Source organism: Archocentrus centrarchus, chromosome 7 (genome assembly GCF_007364275.1).
Source record: "Archocentrus centrarchus isolate MPI-CPG fArcCen1 chromosome 7, fArcCen1, whole genome shotgun sequence".
NCBI classification, from domain to species: domain Eukaryota; kingdom Metazoa; phylum Chordata; class Actinopteri; order Cichliformes; family Cichlidae; genus Archocentrus; species Archocentrus centrarchus.
The window spans coordinates 21318685-21338783 of NC_044352.1; the positions used below are offsets into that span (position 1 = coordinate 21318685).

Below are 20099 nucleotides of genomic sequence, written 5' to 3' on the forward strand. Positions count from 1 at the left end.
CAAAGGATATTGTTTCAGAAGTCGTGTGGTTTGTTTGGGTGCAACTTTGCAAACCTAAGCTGTGCTGCTGTGCTGTTTCTCCACTTTCTCACTGTTAAACGATGGACTTCAAATTGTTTGGAAATAGTCTTATAACCCTTGCAACAGGGTTGGCTACCTACTGTCATGGTCCTGGGCCTTTTGCCCAGTGTTTTGTGGTTTGTTCTTTTAGGTTCTGCTTTCATCACAATTCTTCTGTTGTGTTTCCCAGTTTGCATATGGTTTTGATTTTTAGTTCATTCTAAGTTTTCTAAGTCCTGTTCTTACCTGTTCTTGTCATCCCCAGTCTCTGTGTTCCAGTGCCTGTTTAGTCCCTCTGTGTCTTTGTCCCATGCCTCATGTGTTTTCTATTCAGTTTTATTCCCAGTGTTGTGTTACGTCTGCATTTCTGTCCTGGTTTTAATTTGCCAGTCCTTGTCTCTAGCTTTCTGTGTTTAGGTTTACTTCCTGGTCTTGTCTGTTATGATCTCCCACAGCTGTGCTCCCCACCTGTTGTCTGTTCCCTCATTAGTCCTGGTGTATATATTGTCAGTGTTTTTCCCTGGTCCCTTGTCATGTTGTCATCAATGTTTAACCTCACCGTGTCTCCCTGCTCCTTAGTTTTGTATTTTAGTCCTGGGACCAAACCAGCTCTAGTTTAGTTGTACTTGTAATGTCTTGTCACTTCACAATAAACCACCTTAAAGGTCAGTTCTGTCCTACAAGTCTCCATTTGGGGTCCTATCTGGCCTGCCACACAGCTAGCCATGACACCCTCTGAATTCCTATCAAAGCAGTAAGGCTGTACTTAGTTTTTCACACACTGTTTCTGCATTTTGGCCTAATTTTTGTTAAATAAGCAGACCAGAGGGGTTTATTTAATTATGTCCTGATACGTAAAACCTAAAATTAGGGTCTACTTTCTTTTTTCACATACTTGTAATAGTGCGGATGATTAGAAGTCTGTAGGCCTACTTAGGTTCTACTGATGTGTGACAGATGTGTACCATTGCCGCGTGTGGGGAAAACATAACAAATTGCAGAAGTGGAATTACAGATGTATTCTTAATGAGAGGAAGATGACATAATCTCTGAGATGCTTCAACAAAGGATGTGTGTGGCAAAATGTGTGAAGAATCAACCACACCAGGAAACCATGAAAACTACCTTCCTCATTAAACCACAGGTCCAAAATTTCAATCCTCCTCTTCACTGATACAGTATGCACAGCATTCTCTTCACCATAAAAGGCAACCCACCAGAATATCTGTGAGACACATGATTCTTTGTAATTTCAAGTTTAAAACTCTCTCTAGTTCCATTTATAGCCAATTGCTGATATAGCCACTTGCCTGATTTACTAAACTGCTATTCTATGGCAGCTGATCAGGGCTTACCCTCTCTGCTCTACATAGGATATTTTGGCTTTGCAAATTTTCCTGCATCTGCATCAGTGGAGGTACTAAGTAAACATGTTTGCACAGTAGAAAGGATGTGTTCATCAAAAAAAAAAAAAAAAAGCTTCATATCTGCCGCCTTGACCATTCATGTGGGAACAAGTGAATCATGACATGCTGGCTGAGACACATTCTCTCCCACCTTGATAGTCACATCTCCCAAAATATCAACATTTCAGAGTTCAGCGTTCGCACACTAGTGCTCATAGTTGGAATCTCAAGACCAGAGATTAACACACAAGTTGTTCTTGAGAATTTCTATCTGTGTTTTGGTGTATTTCACTCATGGCTTAAGTTGTTATGCAATTGATATATGCATGAGAACTAGGAAAGCAAGATCCTCTTTGTGGGAAAAATACACAAACAATTGACGAAATCCTTGTTGCCAAAGAGGACATCTAAGTGATTGCTAATGAACTGAGTAATTTTGGTGATAAAGCAATTGGAGACGTTACATCAGCAGCTGTGTATAGTGATGATGAAGGAGGTAGTTCCCAAAAAAATCTGAACAGCAAAAAAAACCAAAACCCTGCAAGACTGCTAAAGAAACAAATCTACTGGTGCACTTATTCAGTAATTACTCACAACCATTTCCCATGATAAATAAAAGCATTTAATGCAGCAAATACAAGAAATCATTAGGATACTGCCTGCAGAAAGCAACAGTAAATGATTTCTTTCCAAATTTTCAGGATGAGCCTAGTTTTGGCTTGACCTAGTTTAATGTTTCCTTTGGTATCAACTTTACAAAAAGAGGAAACAAGGTTGCATTTATGACAAAAAAAACAGTGGAACCAACAATCTTTTTATATCATTAATTTGAGGCAAAATAAGAGAAGTGTCTGGCTGGGTCCCATGATGAGTGTGTTATGCTTTAAAAATATGACATGAAAAAAAAACTGTTCACTGTTCAAATTTAACCAGTTATTTTTTTTAATGGTTTATATTTAAATGTTTTATACGAGCATTTATAGTGACTTTTTGAATGGGTGGAAACATTTATATCTTTCAAAGTACTTCATCATTTTCTAATTATTTATGTGGGTTTTCTGGCATCATGCATTATTTTTTTATTGATATAATGTGAAGCCAGCATTGTATACTTGCCAAAACTGGTTTCATCTGCCATTGCCTTGCCATTTATCAATTAGTAACACACACTTCCCATCTGAAAAATCTCCATAAAAGTACAATAGGTACTTTTATGGAGATTGTGAAGTAAAGCTAAAATGGGATATTTTGGAAATTCCCCAGGTTCATTCAACCAATGCAGTCTGTCAAGATGTAGGAGGAATGAGGTTAAGTAGGCGGGAACGAGGTTAAGTGACTAAGACGCTTGATGTATAAATACAAGGTTCCCTAACCCTAACCAGCAGCACAAGGCAGAGTGACTACAACAAGAGCCTCCTGTCAAAACAAAGAAGGAAGCCAAGGCTGCAGCAGAATCGATCTTCAGTGGAGAATCCTTTAAAACTCTTTTTTGTTTGAGCACTTGCTGACTGCAAGCTCTTACTAAATACTAAATTTTACTAAATTTTGCACAAGCCTACAGTAGATCTCACCATGAGATACTGTACTTTAGTTGTGTGTTTATTTTTGGGGATAAGCGTGCAAGATGGATGGAGCCTTCCCCTGAAGTCTGTCTTTGTCACCTTTCCAGGAGACACTTTCAAAAACATGACTGATTCGGAGCTGGCAGAAGTGAGTATGATGGTCATTTTATCTTTATAGACTGAAATTCCATAAGAAGATATAATCAAGGTATGCAGGAAAAAAACAATGTGAATAGAGATACCTATTGTTAATTACTTATCTACAGAAAGGTTTTAACAATAAAAGCAGATGTTATAAAATCTTGGGACAAAGCTTGCTGTGTGCAGAGCTGTTTTATAATGATCTGCTGGGACACAATAATGTTGGTTTGTTATGTTCTCCTCCAGAATTACCTAAAGAAATTTGGCTACATGGAGACTGTGCAGCGCAGTGGCTTCCAGTCTATGGTGTCCACCTCTAAGGCTTTGGTGAGGCTTCAGAGGCAGTTGGGGCTGGAGGAGACTGGACAGCTGGATAAGCCAACCCTGAATGCCATGAAACAGCCTCGCTGTGGGGTTCCTGATGTTGCCAACTATAAAACCTTTGATGGAGACCTCAAGTGGGACCACAACGATGTCACTTACAGGTGAGCAAAGAAAGAGTCAGTGATATTATAATGCCTTTGAATTGTAATGGGGCACTGTGTAATGAAGTTTCTGATGATACCTTATCACTAAGTGTATGGCATGTGTCATTCTGATCTCCTCCACAGGATCCTGAACTATTCTCCAGACATGGATAGCGCTATCATTGACGATGCATTTGCCAGAGCCTTTAAAGTGTGGAGTGATGTGACACCTCTGACTTTTACCCGCCTCTATGACGGCACAGCTGACATCATGATATCATTTGGAAAACAGGGTATGTGCTTTTTGAAGGTCATTTGGTTTGTTTTATATGTGCTGATTCCAAATAGCAGAATATAAAATCAACATTAATGTGCAATGTAAATTTCTATTTAGACCATGGAGACCCATACCCATTTGATGGTAAGGATGGTCTCCTAGCCCATGCCTACCCCCCTGGTGAGGGTATGCAGGGAGACGCCCACTTTGACGATGATGAGTACTGGACCCTCGGTCAAGGACCAGGTAATAAGAAACAAAATGTGTCTCCACCAGCAACAAGCATTTGTCTCCCCCTAGTGTAGATTTAATTAAATGTACTGTCTTTTCTGTCTACTAAGTTGTGAAGACTCGCTTCGGAAATGCGGATGGTGCCATGTGCCACTTCCCCTTTACTTTTGAAGGCAAATCTTACTCCTCCTGCACCACAGAGGGCCGCAGAGACAACCTGCCATGGTGTGCCACCACAGCTGACTACGACAGCGACCAGAAATTTGGTTTCTGCCCAAGTGAACGTAAGCTTGACAGTGTATTCTCCAAGGCAAATCACAGGTCACAGGTCACCCAGATAGGAGGGGGTTTGCTTTTGTAACATGCTGACTCCTTTATTCCTTCTCATCCTGACAGTTCTATACACATACGGAGGAAACTCAGAAGGCTCTCCATGCGTCTTCCCTTTCATCTTTCTGGGGGAAGAGTATGAAGGCTGTACCACAGAGGGCCGCAGTGATGGTTACCGCTGGTGTGCCACAACAAGCAACTTTGACGATGACAAGAAATATGGATTCTGTCCCAGTCGTGGTAAGAGACATAAACCACAATGCATAAATGCTGTGGAGTGCTGCCACAGTGGCTTGTTAATTTTTGTTTAACTGCTGCTCTTTTGTCTCTGTTTATCCAGACATAGCTGTAATTGGTGGAAATTCTGAGGGAGAGCCCTGCCACTTCCCCTTTGTATTCCTGGGTAATGAGTATAACTCATGCACAAGCGAGGGACGAGGAGATGGCAAGCTGTGGTGCAGCACCACTGACAACTATGATGATGACAAGAAATGGGGCTTCTGTCCTGACCATGGTGAGTAACAAACAAAAGATAGAGGGGAAAAAAAAGAGGAAGTTAAAATGCATCATTATTCATTAATAATATTTAATGAATAATGAAAAAAAGAGGAAGTTAAAATGCATCATTATTCATTAATAATATTTAATGTATGTATTACAGGTTATAGTCTTTTCTTGGTGGCTGCCCACGAGTTTGGACATGCTCTTGGTCTGGATCACTCCAACATTAGAGAAGCTCTCATGTTCCCCATGTACAGCTATGTTGAAGGCTTCCCCTTGCATAGAGATGACATTGAAGGCATTCAGTATCTCTATGGTAAGTGTCTAATCTTACTGTACTGCATCAAAGGGTTAACAAATCTAACTTCCCAATAATGTTTCTCATTCAACATTTTTTTTTTTTTCAGGAAGTAAAACAGGCCCTGATCCTACCCCACCTCAGCCCAACCCCCCTACCATTAAGCCCACCGAGCCCACCAAACCCACCACCACTACCACCGCAGCACCTGTGGATCCAACCAAAGATCCCTGCAAGTTGGACAAATTCGACACCATTACTGTGCTGGAGGGAGAACTGCATTTCTTCAAGGATGGGTGAGAAACCTATTCATCCTACCTTATCCCATTCTTATTTGTCAAGTAAGTAAAAACAAGATGTCTGAGCACAAGAAATGCTGACGTGATCATATTTACTTGTCCATCCATAGACACTACTGGAAGATGTCCGGCAGGAGCAATGCAGGACTCAAAGGGCCCTTTTCTATTTCTAACAAGTGGCCAGCTCTGCCAGCTGTCATTGACTCTGCCTTTGAGGACAGTCTGACCAAGAAACTGTACTTCTTCTCAGGTAATGAGCCCTCATAAAATGTTTAACAAGCCACTAATATATTACCCAACCATGGTGACGGTCTAATAATTATAATTTTATTTCCGCAGGGAACCGATTCTGGGTGTACACAGGGCAGAATGTTCTGGGTCCCCGCAGCGTTGAGAAGCTTGGCCTGCCCAACACCATTCAGAAGGTGGAGGGATCACTGCAGAGGGGGAAAGGCAAAGTGCTGCTCTTCAGTGGGGAGAACTTCTGGAGGTGGGTTAGAAATGAGTCTTTAGTGAATTTAAATGTGTAATTCAGCTGCAGGTATCATAGCCACAATTGTATATAAGAAAAGACTGACTGGTATTTTTTCTTTTCCTTTAGACATTTTTTAATGACACTCTCTCTGATTATTTTTGTTTGATCCAAACAGGCTTGATGTGAAGGCCCAAACAATCGACAAGGGCTACCCCAAGTTTACTGATGTCGTCTTTGGTGGTGTCCCTAATGATGCTCATGATATATTCCAGTACCAAGGTAAATAAAGTGGAAAATCTAACTATCTGATCAGCAAACAGCAGTAGAGCACTTTAGGCTCCTTGTTTTCATTCTGTTAACATTATTTCTCTTTTAGGTAACATCTACTTCTGCCGGGAAAGCTTCTACTGGCGGATGAATTCACGCAGGCAGGTGGATCGTGTTGGCTATGTCAAATATGACCTGCTCAAGTGCTCATCAGGCACTCGCTACTGATTACACAGTGACTGAGCTGGGAATTGTAATTTTGCAGCACCCATTTGTCCCAGCTGTTGCTTGAGAGAATGTGACTGTTTGTGTGTAGCACTGTTTGATGTGTATTCTGGGATGTGAATTATTGACTTTCAATCATACTGGTTATAAAATATGTAGCGCTGGCCTAAAAATGTGCCAGATACCCAGTACGCCAAAGCAAAATTGCAATGTTTGGCACTGCCCTGCCCTCAGTCTGATTTTCTGTGAATTGATGGTTATGGTGGCCTAAAATCTGAGACCTATAACCACAATTTAATTATTTTTAACAGTGCTCCAGGTTGAACTCCAGAGCTGCAAAACAATTACCATGTCTGACAGGTTCAGACTTTTAACAGTATTGGATTATTTTGGTATTTATAGCAATATCTAACATTATTTTTTCTCAAACCTATTTGTTTTGTATAATTATTGTGTTTTTCTGAAAATGGCTTCAGAGCCAATTACTTGCACTGGAAGACAAGGTATGTCTCCTAAACATAAACTATTTATGAGACTTAATAATATTTGCAGGGATGCAACAAACATATTCTTGATATGATCAAAATTTGAAGATGGCTAACAGCCAATGTGTCTTTGTTTGTTTTGCTTTCATTCATCACTTTATCTTTGAATAGTTAGCCAGCACAAAATTGATGTGATACAACAAATAGATATCATACACTAGTATCAGTGATTGCCATCTTGTTTGTGATGAGCGTGTGGAAGCCAACAAGGCAAATATCAGTCGATACTAATATTTTGATGTATCCCTAAATTTTTCTATCAAAGTCTTGCCCATCAATGCAATAAACTTTCTGTGAAAACAAACCTAACCCTGTCAGCAGTATTCATCATTCACTAAAACACTTACACGCACCGAGACTCTTTATTTTTAAACTAAGTGCGAGTATGCACACCCTTGAACTAATACTTTGCTGAAGCACCTTTTGATTTAATCATGGATTTTTACTTGTAGGATCTACTTAGTTGCCTCCTACAGCAGAAGCCATGGCTTCCAGAAAGCTTACAAATAGTGAAGGGGACCTCATTATCGAAAAGTATCAGTCAGGAAAAGAATCCAAAAAAAATCCACAGCTTTGGATGCATCATAGAACACAGTAAAGACAGTCATCAAAAAGTGGAGAAAATATGGGACAGCTGACATTGCAAAGACCTGGACATCCCCCCTGAAACTCAAGAAAAGACAAGATGAAAACTGGTCAGGGAAGATGCCAAGAGACCAACACTGAAGGAGCTTCAGGAATTTCTGGCAAGTACTGGTTGTGTACAACATGTGACAACAATCTCCCATATTTTCTATATGTCTGGACTATGGGGTACAGTGGCAAGAAAGAATCCTTTTCTGGCAAAGAAAAACTGCCAAGCCCAGCTAGATTTAGCGAAACTGGTGCTTTAGTCAACAGTTCCAAATACCAGTTATTTTTGTCCCAAATCCTTCAGCTAGAAAGCTAAAGATGAAGCAGAATTCCACCTTTCAACATGACTATGACCCAAAGCATAAATCCAAATCAACAAAAGAATGGCTTCACCAGAAGAAAACTAAAGTTTAGGAATGGCCCAGCCAGAGCCCAGACCTAAATTCAATAGAAAATCTGTGGGGTGACCTGAAGAGGGCTGTACACAAGAGATGCCCTCACAAATTGACAGAATTGGAGTGCTTTTACAAGAAGTGGGCAAATATTGCTTAGTCAAGATGTGCCATGCTGATAGATTCATACCCAAGACTGAACGATGTGATTAAATCAAAGAATGCTTCAACAAAGTATTAATTTAAGAGACAGATATGGTTGTTTTTCAATTTAGCCATACATGTTAAAGATCACATTAATAGTGGAAAAGGTTTTGAAATGATTTATTGTGGTGTCATTTTTTTTAATCATCACAAAAACTGGCATTTTAACAATGTGTGTGTACACTTTTAATATCTAGTGTATAACCATAAATCTGGGCCTTAGAATTTTATTTTAAAGTTTAAACATTAAACTTTGAAATAGTATGAAACGGGGAAAGGAAAACAGTTATACAGCAAGGGTGATCATTCAAAAAAAACAAATGAGAGAAAGAGAACTACAACAAAAATAAAAAGATGAAGGGTACGAACAAAGAAGGGTAGCAAAAACATAAAAACTCAAGACCACAACAAGATGATGTTAAATTTTTGACATTTTTCCATTCTTTTCATAAAAAGTTGACTTTTTTCGTTTATAAACTTGCATTTGTAAATAAGAACCAATTAGTTGCATAGTAAACAGGCTTACACAAACTGTGTATGTATATTACTCCGCATCCAACTGCGTAATACGCCTTCCTCTAAAAACAATAGTCCACTCTGTGAGTAAAAACATGCTAATATCCCACGAATATTTGCAACAACTTATAATGAATAAGTGATTACTCGAAGCAAAATGTTAAAGGTGAAAAAAAATATGAAGACAGGCTAAAACGTTTTCAACAAAACAATAAATAAGATCCGGTTGCACGGACAGGAAGCAAGGAGATACTCATGGCGCCCGACTAGAAAGAAGCAACAATTATCGGTTACTAATTTCTGTTCGATTTAGCGCCTCCACACCAAAGGACGCCCTTCTACTCGAAAATATAAGGTAAGAAAAAAGAGCTGCGATTCTCGTGCCGAAGATAGAAATTGTTTTCATTTTCTTCAGGGAGAGTTTTTGGGCGATCTGCCGCAGCTGAGGCCCTCGAGGTCCCCAGTAGAGCTTTCAGAATGCCTGAGTGGAAAAGTGGGCTAGCTGGTGTAAAATGGCGACGCGAAGCAGGCAGGACGAAGGGCAGCTAGGCCCGTTTGAAAAAAAAAAAAGCCAACGCATGTTATTTTGGACGCCGTAACCCCCGATGTGGCGATCTGGCGGCAGAGTTCCGTTTATACACCTATATTGTGCTGCCCAAATACAAACGTTATATGAGTGTAAATGACGACCGTTTTCCGCACAAAAGCACGAAGCCGAGCGGACAGCAGAGTTAGTTAGCTGGGTAGAAGCTAACAGGCTAACTGTTTTGGTCAGCAAGTTTATAAATAATTTTCTCCCTGGGTCTTTGCAAATTATAATAATCGGGAAAATACGAACGTTTCTTCCCGTGAATGAGTATACTTACGAGATTTGCCAGAAAAATAAATTACAACGTTCCTGAGTCAAAACATGATCTTAACAGGAGGAAAACACACTTGGGTACTTAGAAATGAGCTGACCTGTATGTTACCACTTTAGTTAAATTATGTGTAACAATCAGTCTCGTGCACCGTAGTGATTATGGGGGGAAAGCTACTACAGTATTCATAACCTGGGCATACTCCGCTATCATAAATAAAGTCATGTTTAACCGGCAAAGAAGTATTAAAATAACATAAAAGTGCCAGTATATCAGAAGTACACCAAAGTAAATCGTTACTGTGTACTGCTCAGTTTGGCCTTTGAAACTAAATTTAAACTGTACAAAGTTCAAACTCACCTTGAAAACAGGAGACCCCAGATTAGGCACAGAAACTTCTTTATTCAGCAAATATACTTAAATACAGCTGATAACGTTGGACTGCCTCTTTTTTAAGTCCCAGACATCCAGAGGTCTTACTGGTTTTAAAGTCGTTAAATACTGCTGCTAAATACTGCTGTTCTCTTGAAATTTTATTAGCAATAATTGCAAACAATCTTCTTACAGGAACTAGATACAATTTGCATATATCTTAATATAATGAACTTGCATGGATGTTATAGGTATGTTTGAGAGATGATGCCTTACCTTTATAATAATGTAAGATAGTCTTGACCAATCCCTCATTTATTTATATTTTGCTAGGAAATTGGAAACTAGGTGTAGTGATTTATTGAAACATGCAGACATATTGCAGTCTTCATTTTTGTTTTATGCTTGTGGGTAGTTATGGATTTGGAGGAGAATGAAGTGGAGAGCAGCAGTGATGCAGGCCCCTCAGGGATGGAGGAGCCATCTGAAAGTGGCATGGGAATGGAGTCATCAGAGGCGATGTCTGCAGACAGCAGTGATGCAGCTGCCTCTCATGCACAGGCCCCAGAGTCTGACTGCCATGTGGGACAGAGTTCAGAGGGACTTGTGGTAAGTTTTTGTTTTTTCCTCTACTCAAGTGGGAGAAAATGGCATATACAGTTATACAGGGAGCAAAAATAAAGTAGTTTTTTGTCCTATAAGTTCTTCCCCTCCCTTTCAAGGTTTTCATCCCAGAAACAAGCTCGAGTACAGATGTCAGAGTTTCATCAGTCCATCTTCCAGACTCCTCTTCAGTGGCCCAGTCCACCAGTGTATCCAGCGTCTCCACGGTGACTCAGTCGGTGCTTGTGTCTGAGTCAGCTCAAGTACTGGTCCACTCCAGTGCTGTGTCTGAAGGGGCCATGATGGTTTCTGACTCAACTGCTTCTACCTCATCAGATCTGGGGTCTGCTATTGACAAGATCATAGAATCCACCATTGGCCCTGACATCATGAATGGTATTTTTTTTAATGACACTTCATTTTCCGTCATATCCTAACTGGGGAACTCTGAGCTTGTATTAAATTGAAACGTTTATGATAGGTATAAGGTTGTTTGTCTCTTTTCCTTTTTAGGTTGTATAGCTGTGACCAGTGCAGAAGATGGGGGTGCAGAAACAACCCAGTATCTAATATTACAAGGACCAGATGATGGTAAGTGGGATGTTATGGCTAACTTATTAATTTTTCAGTCTATTTTGGAATATTTCAAAATAACAATTCTGAGAAAATTACTCTCAACTTTTAAACATTTATTTGCCAGCCTTGTAAATCCAATCTCAGCCCATGTGAACATAAAGCATTACCTTTATCTTTGTCCTCTAACAAATTAATTTTTACATTAGAAAAGTATTTATATTATAATATTATACATTTATATTGTTATATTTAAAATCTACTTAGGATGGTCACTTACAATAAAGTCTAGGAATCCTTCTTAATGATTTGTGTACAATTTGTCTCTTTGTTTATTGTCTGCTGCAGGGGCTCCTATGGTAGCCCAGATGTCATCTTCTGCCCTGTCCAATCGTATAGCAATAGAAGCTCTCGCTGAAGGTCCCACATCTACCTGTCTTGATCAGAGAGACCTGCAGGGTAATCTTGAGCCTGACCAGCCCGATGATCAGCCTGGACACTCAGGTTACTTAGAAGACAGCAGTAGTCAGCCTGACCAGCCACAACACTCCCACCCCTCTCAGTACATGGACTGCAGTGCAGATGGTCCAGACCAAACAGAGGAATCTTCATCTTCCTATGTGGAGTGTTCAGGTGAGGAACCTGACCAGACGCGCTCCCGGTCAGGCTTCCCTGACTACAGTGGGAACAACAGTGATCAGGACCTGCCGGGTTATGTGGAGTGCAGTGGCGCTGATTCAAATCCTACCAGCCGAAGCCACTATGTGGTGGAGTGCAGCGCTGGGTATCTTGAGTGTGCAGTGGATGGGGGGGAGCAGCCACATCATTCGCGCAGTTACATTGACAGTAGTGCAGACCACCGGACTCAGACAAGTCGGCAGTATGTGGCTGAGTATGGTGGGGAATGTGTTGCAGCTGCAGATTCTGAGCAGCCAGGTTGCTCTCGTTACCAAGCAGGGGACGATGACGAAGATGATGATCAGAACCAGGATCCAGATCAACCACAGCACTCTCAACAGCAGCCCCAGCACTCCTGTTATATGGAGAGCAGCAATGGCCCTGAGGGTTCTCTCTATGCTGATGACAGCTCCTCATCAGACCATCCTCTGGCAGACACAGCAGGTTCAGGTGGACTTCCAGAAGCACTGGAAGGGAGTGAGAGCCAGCCTGGCCCATTCATCAGCAGCAGTGGGACCTATACCTCTAATCCAGAACCTGAGCTGGCACAGCACTGCTCACCGAGCCAAGAAGAGCCCCAAGGCTCACAGGATGGAGCTGGGCTGATCAGGGACATGGAGACATCAACAGTAGCTGAAGGTTCTGGAGAACGACCACCAAACCTGGCTGAGTTAGAGGAGATGATGGAAGTAGTGATTGTGCAGCAGTTCAAGTGTAAAATGTGTCCGTACAAGAGTGCCTCCAAAGATACTCTCATCAACCACATGAGAGACAAACACTTCAAACCTGCAGGTAAGCTAGTTGAGTAATCATGTTATCTCACCAAAATTGGTAGTCAGTTTTTTCTGTGCTATAATGGGGTTTGTTTTGTTTTGTTTTTTAAATTATTTTAGGGGAAATTCCAAAGAAGCGTAAACGTGGACGACCTCCTAAAAGTGAGACACTAGCCCGTCAAAAGGCAGAGAGGGAGGAGGCAGCAAAATTGAAGGCTGCAGAGTCCCAGCAAGCAGAAGAGGAGGAGGATGATATTGTGGATGATGGTGCTATTGATGATCCTGAAAGTTAGTGAGAAAGATTTTCATTTAACACCCAAATTTCTGTCCTCAACTAGATTATAACATTAATACTTTATTAGTGAATTAACTGAGCATTTACTCAATCACGTAATTCTCACTGTCATTTCCTCTTACTCCTCACACTGGAAATCTGTCTCCAGAGGACAGCGACTACAACCCAGCAGATGAGGATTCCAAAGGAAGACCCCCTGCCATTCTGAAAAAGTCAGCCACTCCCACCTCCTCCTCCTCCTCCTCCTCTCAAGGGCGTCCCCGACGTAAAGCTGGTCGCCCGAGGAAGTACTCAGTTGTAGATGAAGGCTGCAGCAGCAAAGGTGGGTTTTCAGCATATAACTGTATTATAGAGAACCTATGTGCAAAACTGTAGATGGCAGTAATTTCATTCTTCCTTTTCACATTTGTTACAGAAGCAGAAAGTATTGCTAAGAAGCCCAGGGTTAGCTCGGATGCTAATCCATCTGAAGAGGCAAGCTCTTCTGGGTTAGACAACGGTCCAGGCTTGGTGACAGGCGGAGATACACCTGAGGCAGCAATTAGCCAGTCAGACTCTGAGAACAAAGATCCTTCATCCAACCAACAGACAGAGGAGGAGTTCTTTCCAAGGAAACGCGGCAGACCATCCCGGCGCTTCCTTCGCAAGAAATATAAAAAGTATATGAATCGGAAGTAAGTCTGATGTTATTAATGTTTTATTAAAAATGCCATTAAAATATTTTATAACACACTAATTCCTTCTTTCTCTTCATTACCCTTCAGTCGGCACTATAAATCCCTGAAACCACTCCTGAGACCTCACAACTGCTTTATCTGTGGGTCACGTTTCCTCACTCAAGAAGATTTGCGCTTCCACATAGAATCACATGAAGGCAGTGACCCGGAGCTCTTCAAGTGCCTGCAGTGCAATTATCGCTGCAAGCGCTGGTCCTCGCTAAAGGTCCGTAAAACAGATCACAACACTCAGGTGAACCTCAGTTTGTCTGCATGTGTCCACAGTGTACAAAATATTTTTTTCTTTTTTTACAGGAGCACATGTTCAATCATGAGGGCACCAAGCCATTCAAGTGTGAGGAGTGTGATTACACGAGTGTTTACAAGAAAGATGTCATTCGGCATTCAGCAGTCCACAACAAAGAGAGGTACAAACATCACACCTATGATCAAACTCAGTTATTTCTGAAAAAGAACATGTTTGTAAAGTTTTTAGATATTATGTTTATATAACTGATCATCTCTCTTTCATCTTGCAGGAAAAGGAAGACGGAGTCGGTAAGAATTTATATTTGAATGCCATCTACGAGTTTTATTAGCGAGCTCGTGGTTTCAGAATAATTATACTCACTAATCTGGCAGAAATTCTGTTTCTGTTGTGGCAGGTTACTGCTTGCTGTAAGAGGTCAGCATTATGATTCTCATTATTGCAGGTACCAAAGGCGTCGGAGTTCCCTTGCCCTGTGTGTCACAGGGTGTACCCCATGCAAAAGAGACTCACTCAGCACTTGAAAACCCACAGCTCAGAAAAACCACACATGTGTGATAAGGTCAGAAAAAGAATTATACAGTTTGAGAACAGTTCTTCTTAAACATAACATCATTTTAAATGAAATATGGTACCAGCAAATAAAAGTGAAATCTCAGTGTTGGAGATGTGTAGACACTACTAATAAATATTCCTTCGTTATTTCTTCCATTATGAAGTTCTCTGACTTTCTTAAATATGCTTTTCTGTCTTTGCAGTGTGGCAAATCCTTCAAGAAGCGTTACACATTCAAAATGCACCTCCTAACGCACATCCAGAGTCTTGAAGACAACAAGTCAGTACTCAAACTTCTATTCCTCCTTATTTGTACTTTGTCATCTATGACAAAAAACATGGATGTAACAAGAGCTATCAAGTTTTAGATTAAGTAATTTTGGCATTAGAGTGATAATATCTTAATGTCGTAATGCCCTTTTGATGTTAATGTGGCAGGTTCAAATGTGAGTTTTGTGACTACACTTGTGACAACAAGAAGCTGCTGCTCAACCATCAGCTGTCCCACACCAATGACAGGCCCTTTAAGTGTGACTACTGTAAATACTCCACTTCCAAAGAGGAGTTTCTCGTCTCCCATCTGGCCATCAAACACACAGGTGAGTGCAGCAGAAAGACTTTAGCTCTTTATTTAAACAGCATGATTTTGCATTCACCTAATGAATGTAAACTACCTATTGATGTTGCACTCTAAATTTTTCCAGGCGAGAAACCTTTCTCCTGTGATATGTGTCACTTCATGACCAAGCACAGGAAGAACTTGCGCCTTCATGTGCAGTGTCGCCACCCTGAGGCATTTGAAGAGTGGTCTTTGGCTCACCCCGAAGAGCCTGTGAAGACACGACGCAGGCCCTTCTTCACCCTGCAGCAGATAGAACAGCTGAAACAGCAACATGAAGACACACAGAGCTTGCAGAATACTATTGTAAGTGTTCCTATACAGTTGGGATCTGATGTTATCATGTGTTACTTTTTTATGGGCATGGGGGAAAAGAAGAAACAATATGAAAAAAACAAAATAACGAGTCTATATTTTTCAATTTGTCCATATGCATGGTAGTTCAAGAGAGAGAGTGGCATGTGTTTGCATAATTTTGAAACATTCTTTACTTTTAAAGAATAACATTTATTTATTTGTGCTTTAAACTTACCTTATTAGGTCACCGTGGATTCTGCAACACTGCAGGCCATGCAGGGTATGGAAAATGCCTCCGTGTCTCAAGACGCATTGGGAAACACCACAATCATCTACGAACAAGGTCAGTAAGGAAAAACGTATTAAATATTTATGGTGTTGCATGTAAACTTAAGGACAAATGCAGAACATTTTCTCCATGTGTCTCTCCTCAGCTGAATCCAGCGATCTATCTGCTCAGAACGCCCTGGACCTGCTGCTGAATATGAGCAATGCACGGGAGCTGGTTGGGAACTCCTTGCAGGTCAGCTCATCAAAATTTCAGAGACATAAATGTGGTAGCCTTATATTTTAGAAAATAAGCAAACAACTGTAAAATATATATTGATTGTGCTTCTCAGGTAGCAGTGCTGAAGTCAGATGGAAAAGCTTTGGAAAAGGGTACATGGAGTGCGGTGACAGGCGCATCAGGTCAAGCCCAAAAGATTTTGACCTTCCATGTGTCTGAGAACGGTGAGACAGTGCTGCAAGAGGCCTACGAGGCTGCCACCTCCGAAACAGGAGAACTTACCCACATCGCCATTGAAGGCTATGAGGGGGGAGAGGACTTCAGTGTGGTGGAGCAGGCAGCTGAAGAAATCCGTAGCACTGGATATAGGTAACATAGCACAAACAGTCAATTTGTAACATGTTTAAACATTTCATAAGAAAGAGGTTAAATTTATATTTTGGAATCGTTCATGTTTCCGCAGTTTCTAATCTTATTAAACTGCTGTTTTTCAGTAATGTGGAAACTAGCCCTTCTCAAGCTTTAGAGGTTTCTGCGCCAGAGAGCCTGAAGAGTGACAAGTATTATCTTACCTCAGAGCTGGCTGATGGTGTGCTGCAACAAGTGGAGGTAACTATCAACTGTAATTTGTACCATAGGGGGGTGTGATCTCCACTGTCCCACACTCTTTGACTATGTTGCCTGTTCTCTCTCAGCTGAGCAGTGAAGCTCCTGCCTCTCCCTCTGCAGTGAGCTCTCACAGTCTCACCACAAAGAGGTTTTCCTGCCGAATCTGCATGGAGTCTTTCCACGGGCGCTCTGACATGGAGAACCATAAGAGGGCGCACGTGGATGCCAATACCTTCAAGTGTCCTGACTGTGACTTCACTTCCACCTCCTGGCCTGAGGTCAAGGTGAGTCTCCCAGAATCAGTCCTACCTTCCTGCTGTTCAAGCGTGTTGCAGAAATAGCGTAGCAATAGAAAGTTGGCAAATGTTAACCAGATTTTCCTCTGGAGCCAGTGATGACATATAAAATGGATCAGTAGCTTCATATTAATATGAAGGGTGGGAAAACAACAATTGAGAGGTATAGACCATCATATTATTTATTCTGATATTTATACTTAAAGCCATTTTGATGACATTTAAAAAGCATCTCTCTCCCTCTGCCCTTTGCTCCTTCTGAGTGTGATTAATGTTCTACTTTGCTTCAGACCCACATGGGGCAGCATTCCTACCTGCGTCCTCACAAGTGTCCAAACTGCAGCTTTGCCTCGAAAAACAAGAAAGACTTGCGCAGACACATGATGACGCACACCAATGAGAAACCGTTTTCTTGCAAGCTTTGTGGACAAAGGTGGGAGCGTAACCTAATACCTGTATTCATTAGACCAGTGGTTCCCAAAGTTAAGAGTGATGTGGCCCCCTTAAAATACAGAACCCCCCCCCGTCTTCTGTTAGCGCCAGTTTGTGAAATTTTCCTTGCTAGAGGGCTACAAGAAAAGGCTGTTGGCTATAAATTGCTAATACTACCCAGTCATATGTAAAGTGCTGTCGTCCCCCTGCAGTACGTTTGTGGCCCACCAGGGGGCCACAGCCCACACTTTGGGAACCACTGCATTAGCCATTAGGGGTACTGAACAGCAATTAATGTCAGTGTTTTTTGTTTGTTTGTTTTTTCCCTCCCCATAATCTCAGGTTTAACCGTAATGGCCATCTGAAGTTTCACATGGAGCGTCTTCATAATCAGGATAATCCCGCTCGGAAAACCCGTGCCACTGCATCTCAGCAAACCATAATAGTCAACAGTGATGAAGAGGCCTTAGCAACATTACAATGTAAGAAACACAGGATCATACAAGCCAAGATTTGCAGTTTGTGATAGGTATTCGTGCTCAAAAGTCCATAAACAGAAGCCATTTCCAGTGTAGAACAAAGCCAAAAAAATATGCACAAAGTTAACGTGCATTTATTGTGTGTGTATTTGTCTGTGTACATCAGCCCTGCAGGGACATCAGGCTCTAGGACAGGAGCACATCATTGTAGCTCAAGAACAGGCACTATCAGACCAGGTAACAGCTTTCATTGTACAGCCAACGTACATGTAATGTATCCTCCCAAATGGGATGCTTTTGCATGCATAACCACTCAGAATTTTATAAATTAATACTATTGAATGTGCATTAATCAGGAGGAAGGTGCATACATCCAGCAGATAACCACCATAGATGGTCAGACGGTCCAGCAACTAATGACAGGAGACAACCAGGTGACTGAGGTGAGAGCCATTTTAAACATGCTACCACTGTATGTGTGAAATGCTTTTGCATTAAAAGTTAAGGGAATATGCTTTAAAAATAATGCTTCCTTTTTCAGGTCCAGTATATCATCTCACAGGATGGAGTTCAGCACTTAATTCCTCAAGAGTATGTAGTAGTAGCTGATGGCAACCATATACAGGTTAGTGTTTTGCTCCCTAACTGATGCGTGTATATGCAGTATTTAAGAGTGAGAATATCACCCTCAGTTGTAACTGGTTCTCTAACTGGCCCTCAGATGCCAGACGGACAGATAATCCAGTACGAGCATGACAGGACCATTCTTCAGGAGCAACAGGTGAGACAGATTTAAAATCTAAAACATGCTGCAAAGGACCACTGTGCAGGATAGAGCGGGATCTGGGATTTCTGCAGAAATTAAAGTATTGATAATTTTGTTATTAATGTGTAATTACCTGTAACTCCAAATTTAGAAACTTTTTGCATTTTTACTTAAAAGTGATGGCCAGTCTAGGTTCTCTTATACACTTGGAACGTGAGTGTAGCAAGCTCGTTGCATCCTCTAGATGACACATCTTTCACACTGGCTCTTTAGACTACACTCAATTTGTTAAAGAGAAGCAGGCAACCCAAAAATCTCCACAATTAAAGGTTTTTATTTCATTTCATGTTCTTTATGTGCTCAGATTGCTGTAAGTCATGACGGTCAGATCCAGTACCTACCTGTCAGCTCAGATCAACAAATCGTGAATGCTGAAGATCTGGAGGCTGCTGCCCACTCTGCTGTCTCAGGTTGGCTCTTATGAGAATGCATGTTTGATATTTAGTCCTAAGTTTTTGGATAGTTTTTCTTCAAATATACTGTAAGTTTTTTTTCAGGAAAGCTAGAGCATTTTAGATGTACACAAGTCAGCTTTTAGACTTTGAAGGAAAGCATGAGGTTCCTTAAATACAGATGCTTTTGAAAGTGATGAACATGCATTATCAATGTGTTAAAGTATCCTTTATTTACAATATTAGGTTCATTATAAATAAGCCTAAAAGTATGAAATCAACATTATGAAAGTGTATTCTAATTATAGCATCCTGGGAACATCCTGATGATCTATGTTTTTGCAGCCGTAGCAGATGCAGCCATGGCACAGACCCAGACGGTCTACACTGAAGCTACACCTGAGCAGCTGGAACAGCTGCAGCAACAGGGCATCCGCTATGATGTCATTACTTTCGCCAATGAATAGGGGTGCAAGTGTGCACAGAGAAGGACCAATACAAACCACTATGAGCTAACAGAACAGTGACCTCAACTTATTTATGCATCTAGCTGGCTGCAAAGTAAAAAAGCCTTATGTCTTTCCCAGCATCACCTGCTCGGGGCGGCTGCATCAGTCAAGATCAACAGCTTCTTGTAAATTCAGATTGTTGCACCCACTGCTTCTAATGTAAACATAGGTACTGTGCATTTAAGAGTTAATTTCAGCAATGTTTATCTTTTCTTTGATTATTCAAACTGATTTTTGTATATGCACCTCAACAGCTTCCATTTGCAAGACAATGTTATTAGAAAATGATAAAATGGCTTATATCCTGTTATTGAAAATGTCCAAATGAACATATTAGTTTTTAAATGAAATGAAAAGGCACGGTTTATTTTTGATCTGTAATAAGATAAGTTAATTAATAGAATGCCAGAAAATTGTGTTTACATAGTGTTATGTACATACATTTTGCATTTGTCTTCTGTTATGTAATGGAAGACATGTTTTATTTGATTTGTTTTGGGTATAAAGTGTTTAATATGCTAAAAGCTGACACCAAATAAATCACTTTATACATGTATGTCTGCAGTTTACTCAGAATGATTTTATATTTTTGGTATTTTGGACCCCATTT

The 20099-nt window shown here is 40.9% G+C and overlaps 2 protein-coding genes across 5 annotated transcripts; both read left to right on the forward strand.

Annotated features, from left to right (window-relative positions):
* Nucleotides 1-2864: 2864 nt before the first annotated feature.
* Nucleotides 2865-7388, forward strand: mmp9 (matrix metallopeptidase 9). Its single transcript, XM_030734241.1, has 13 exons — nucleotides 2865-3176; nucleotides 3416-3654; nucleotides 3781-3929; nucleotides 4031-4159; nucleotides 4255-4428; nucleotides 4541-4714; nucleotides 4815-4988; nucleotides 5136-5291; nucleotides 5383-5569; nucleotides 5683-5822; nucleotides 5912-6062; nucleotides 6223-6326; nucleotides 6424-7388. The coding sequence occupies exons 1-13, from the start codon at nucleotides 3039-3041 to the stop codon at nucleotides 6540-6542; spliced, it is 2034 nt and encodes a 677-aa protein (XP_030590101.1). The 5' UTR covers nucleotides 2865-3038; the 3' UTR covers nucleotides 6543-7388.
* A 1661-nt stretch (nucleotides 7389-9049) lies between these two features.
* LOC115783670 (zinc finger protein 335) lies at nucleotides 9050-20016 on the forward strand. 4 transcript variants are annotated; one of them, XM_030734602.1, is made up of 29 exons: nucleotides 9317-9769; nucleotides 10257-10312; nucleotides 10477-10670; nucleotides 10784-11060; nucleotides 11178-11255; nucleotides 11586-12707; nucleotides 12809-12976; nucleotides 13132-13305; nucleotides 13399-13657; nucleotides 13748-13925; nucleotides 14015-14127; nucleotides 14239-14257; nucleotides 14413-14529; nucleotides 14726-14802; nucleotides 14961-15121; nucleotides 15227-15447; nucleotides 15682-15781; nucleotides 15873-15961; nucleotides 16059-16315; nucleotides 16441-16555; nucleotides 16642-16839; nucleotides 17142-17284; nucleotides 17626-17765; nucleotides 17929-17999; nucleotides 18119-18205; nucleotides 18304-18387; nucleotides 18484-18543; nucleotides 18893-18998; nucleotides 19326-20016. In XM_030734602.1, the coding sequence occupies exons 2-29, from the start codon at nucleotides 10300-10302 to the stop codon at nucleotides 19445-19447; spliced, it is 4743 nt and encodes a 1580-aa protein (XP_030590462.1). In that variant the 5' UTR covers nucleotides 9317-9769; nucleotides 10257-10299; the 3' UTR covers nucleotides 19448-20016. The 4 variants fall into 4 exon arrangements, with proteins under 4 accessions (XP_030590464.1, XP_030590465.1, XP_030590462.1 ...); XM_030734603.1 differs by having other exon boundaries at nucleotides 9317-9599; XM_030734604.1 differs by lacking the exons at nucleotides 9317-9769; nucleotides 10257-10312 and adding an exon at nucleotides 9050-9184.
* The last annotated feature ends 83 nt before the right edge of the window (nucleotides 20017-20099 follow it).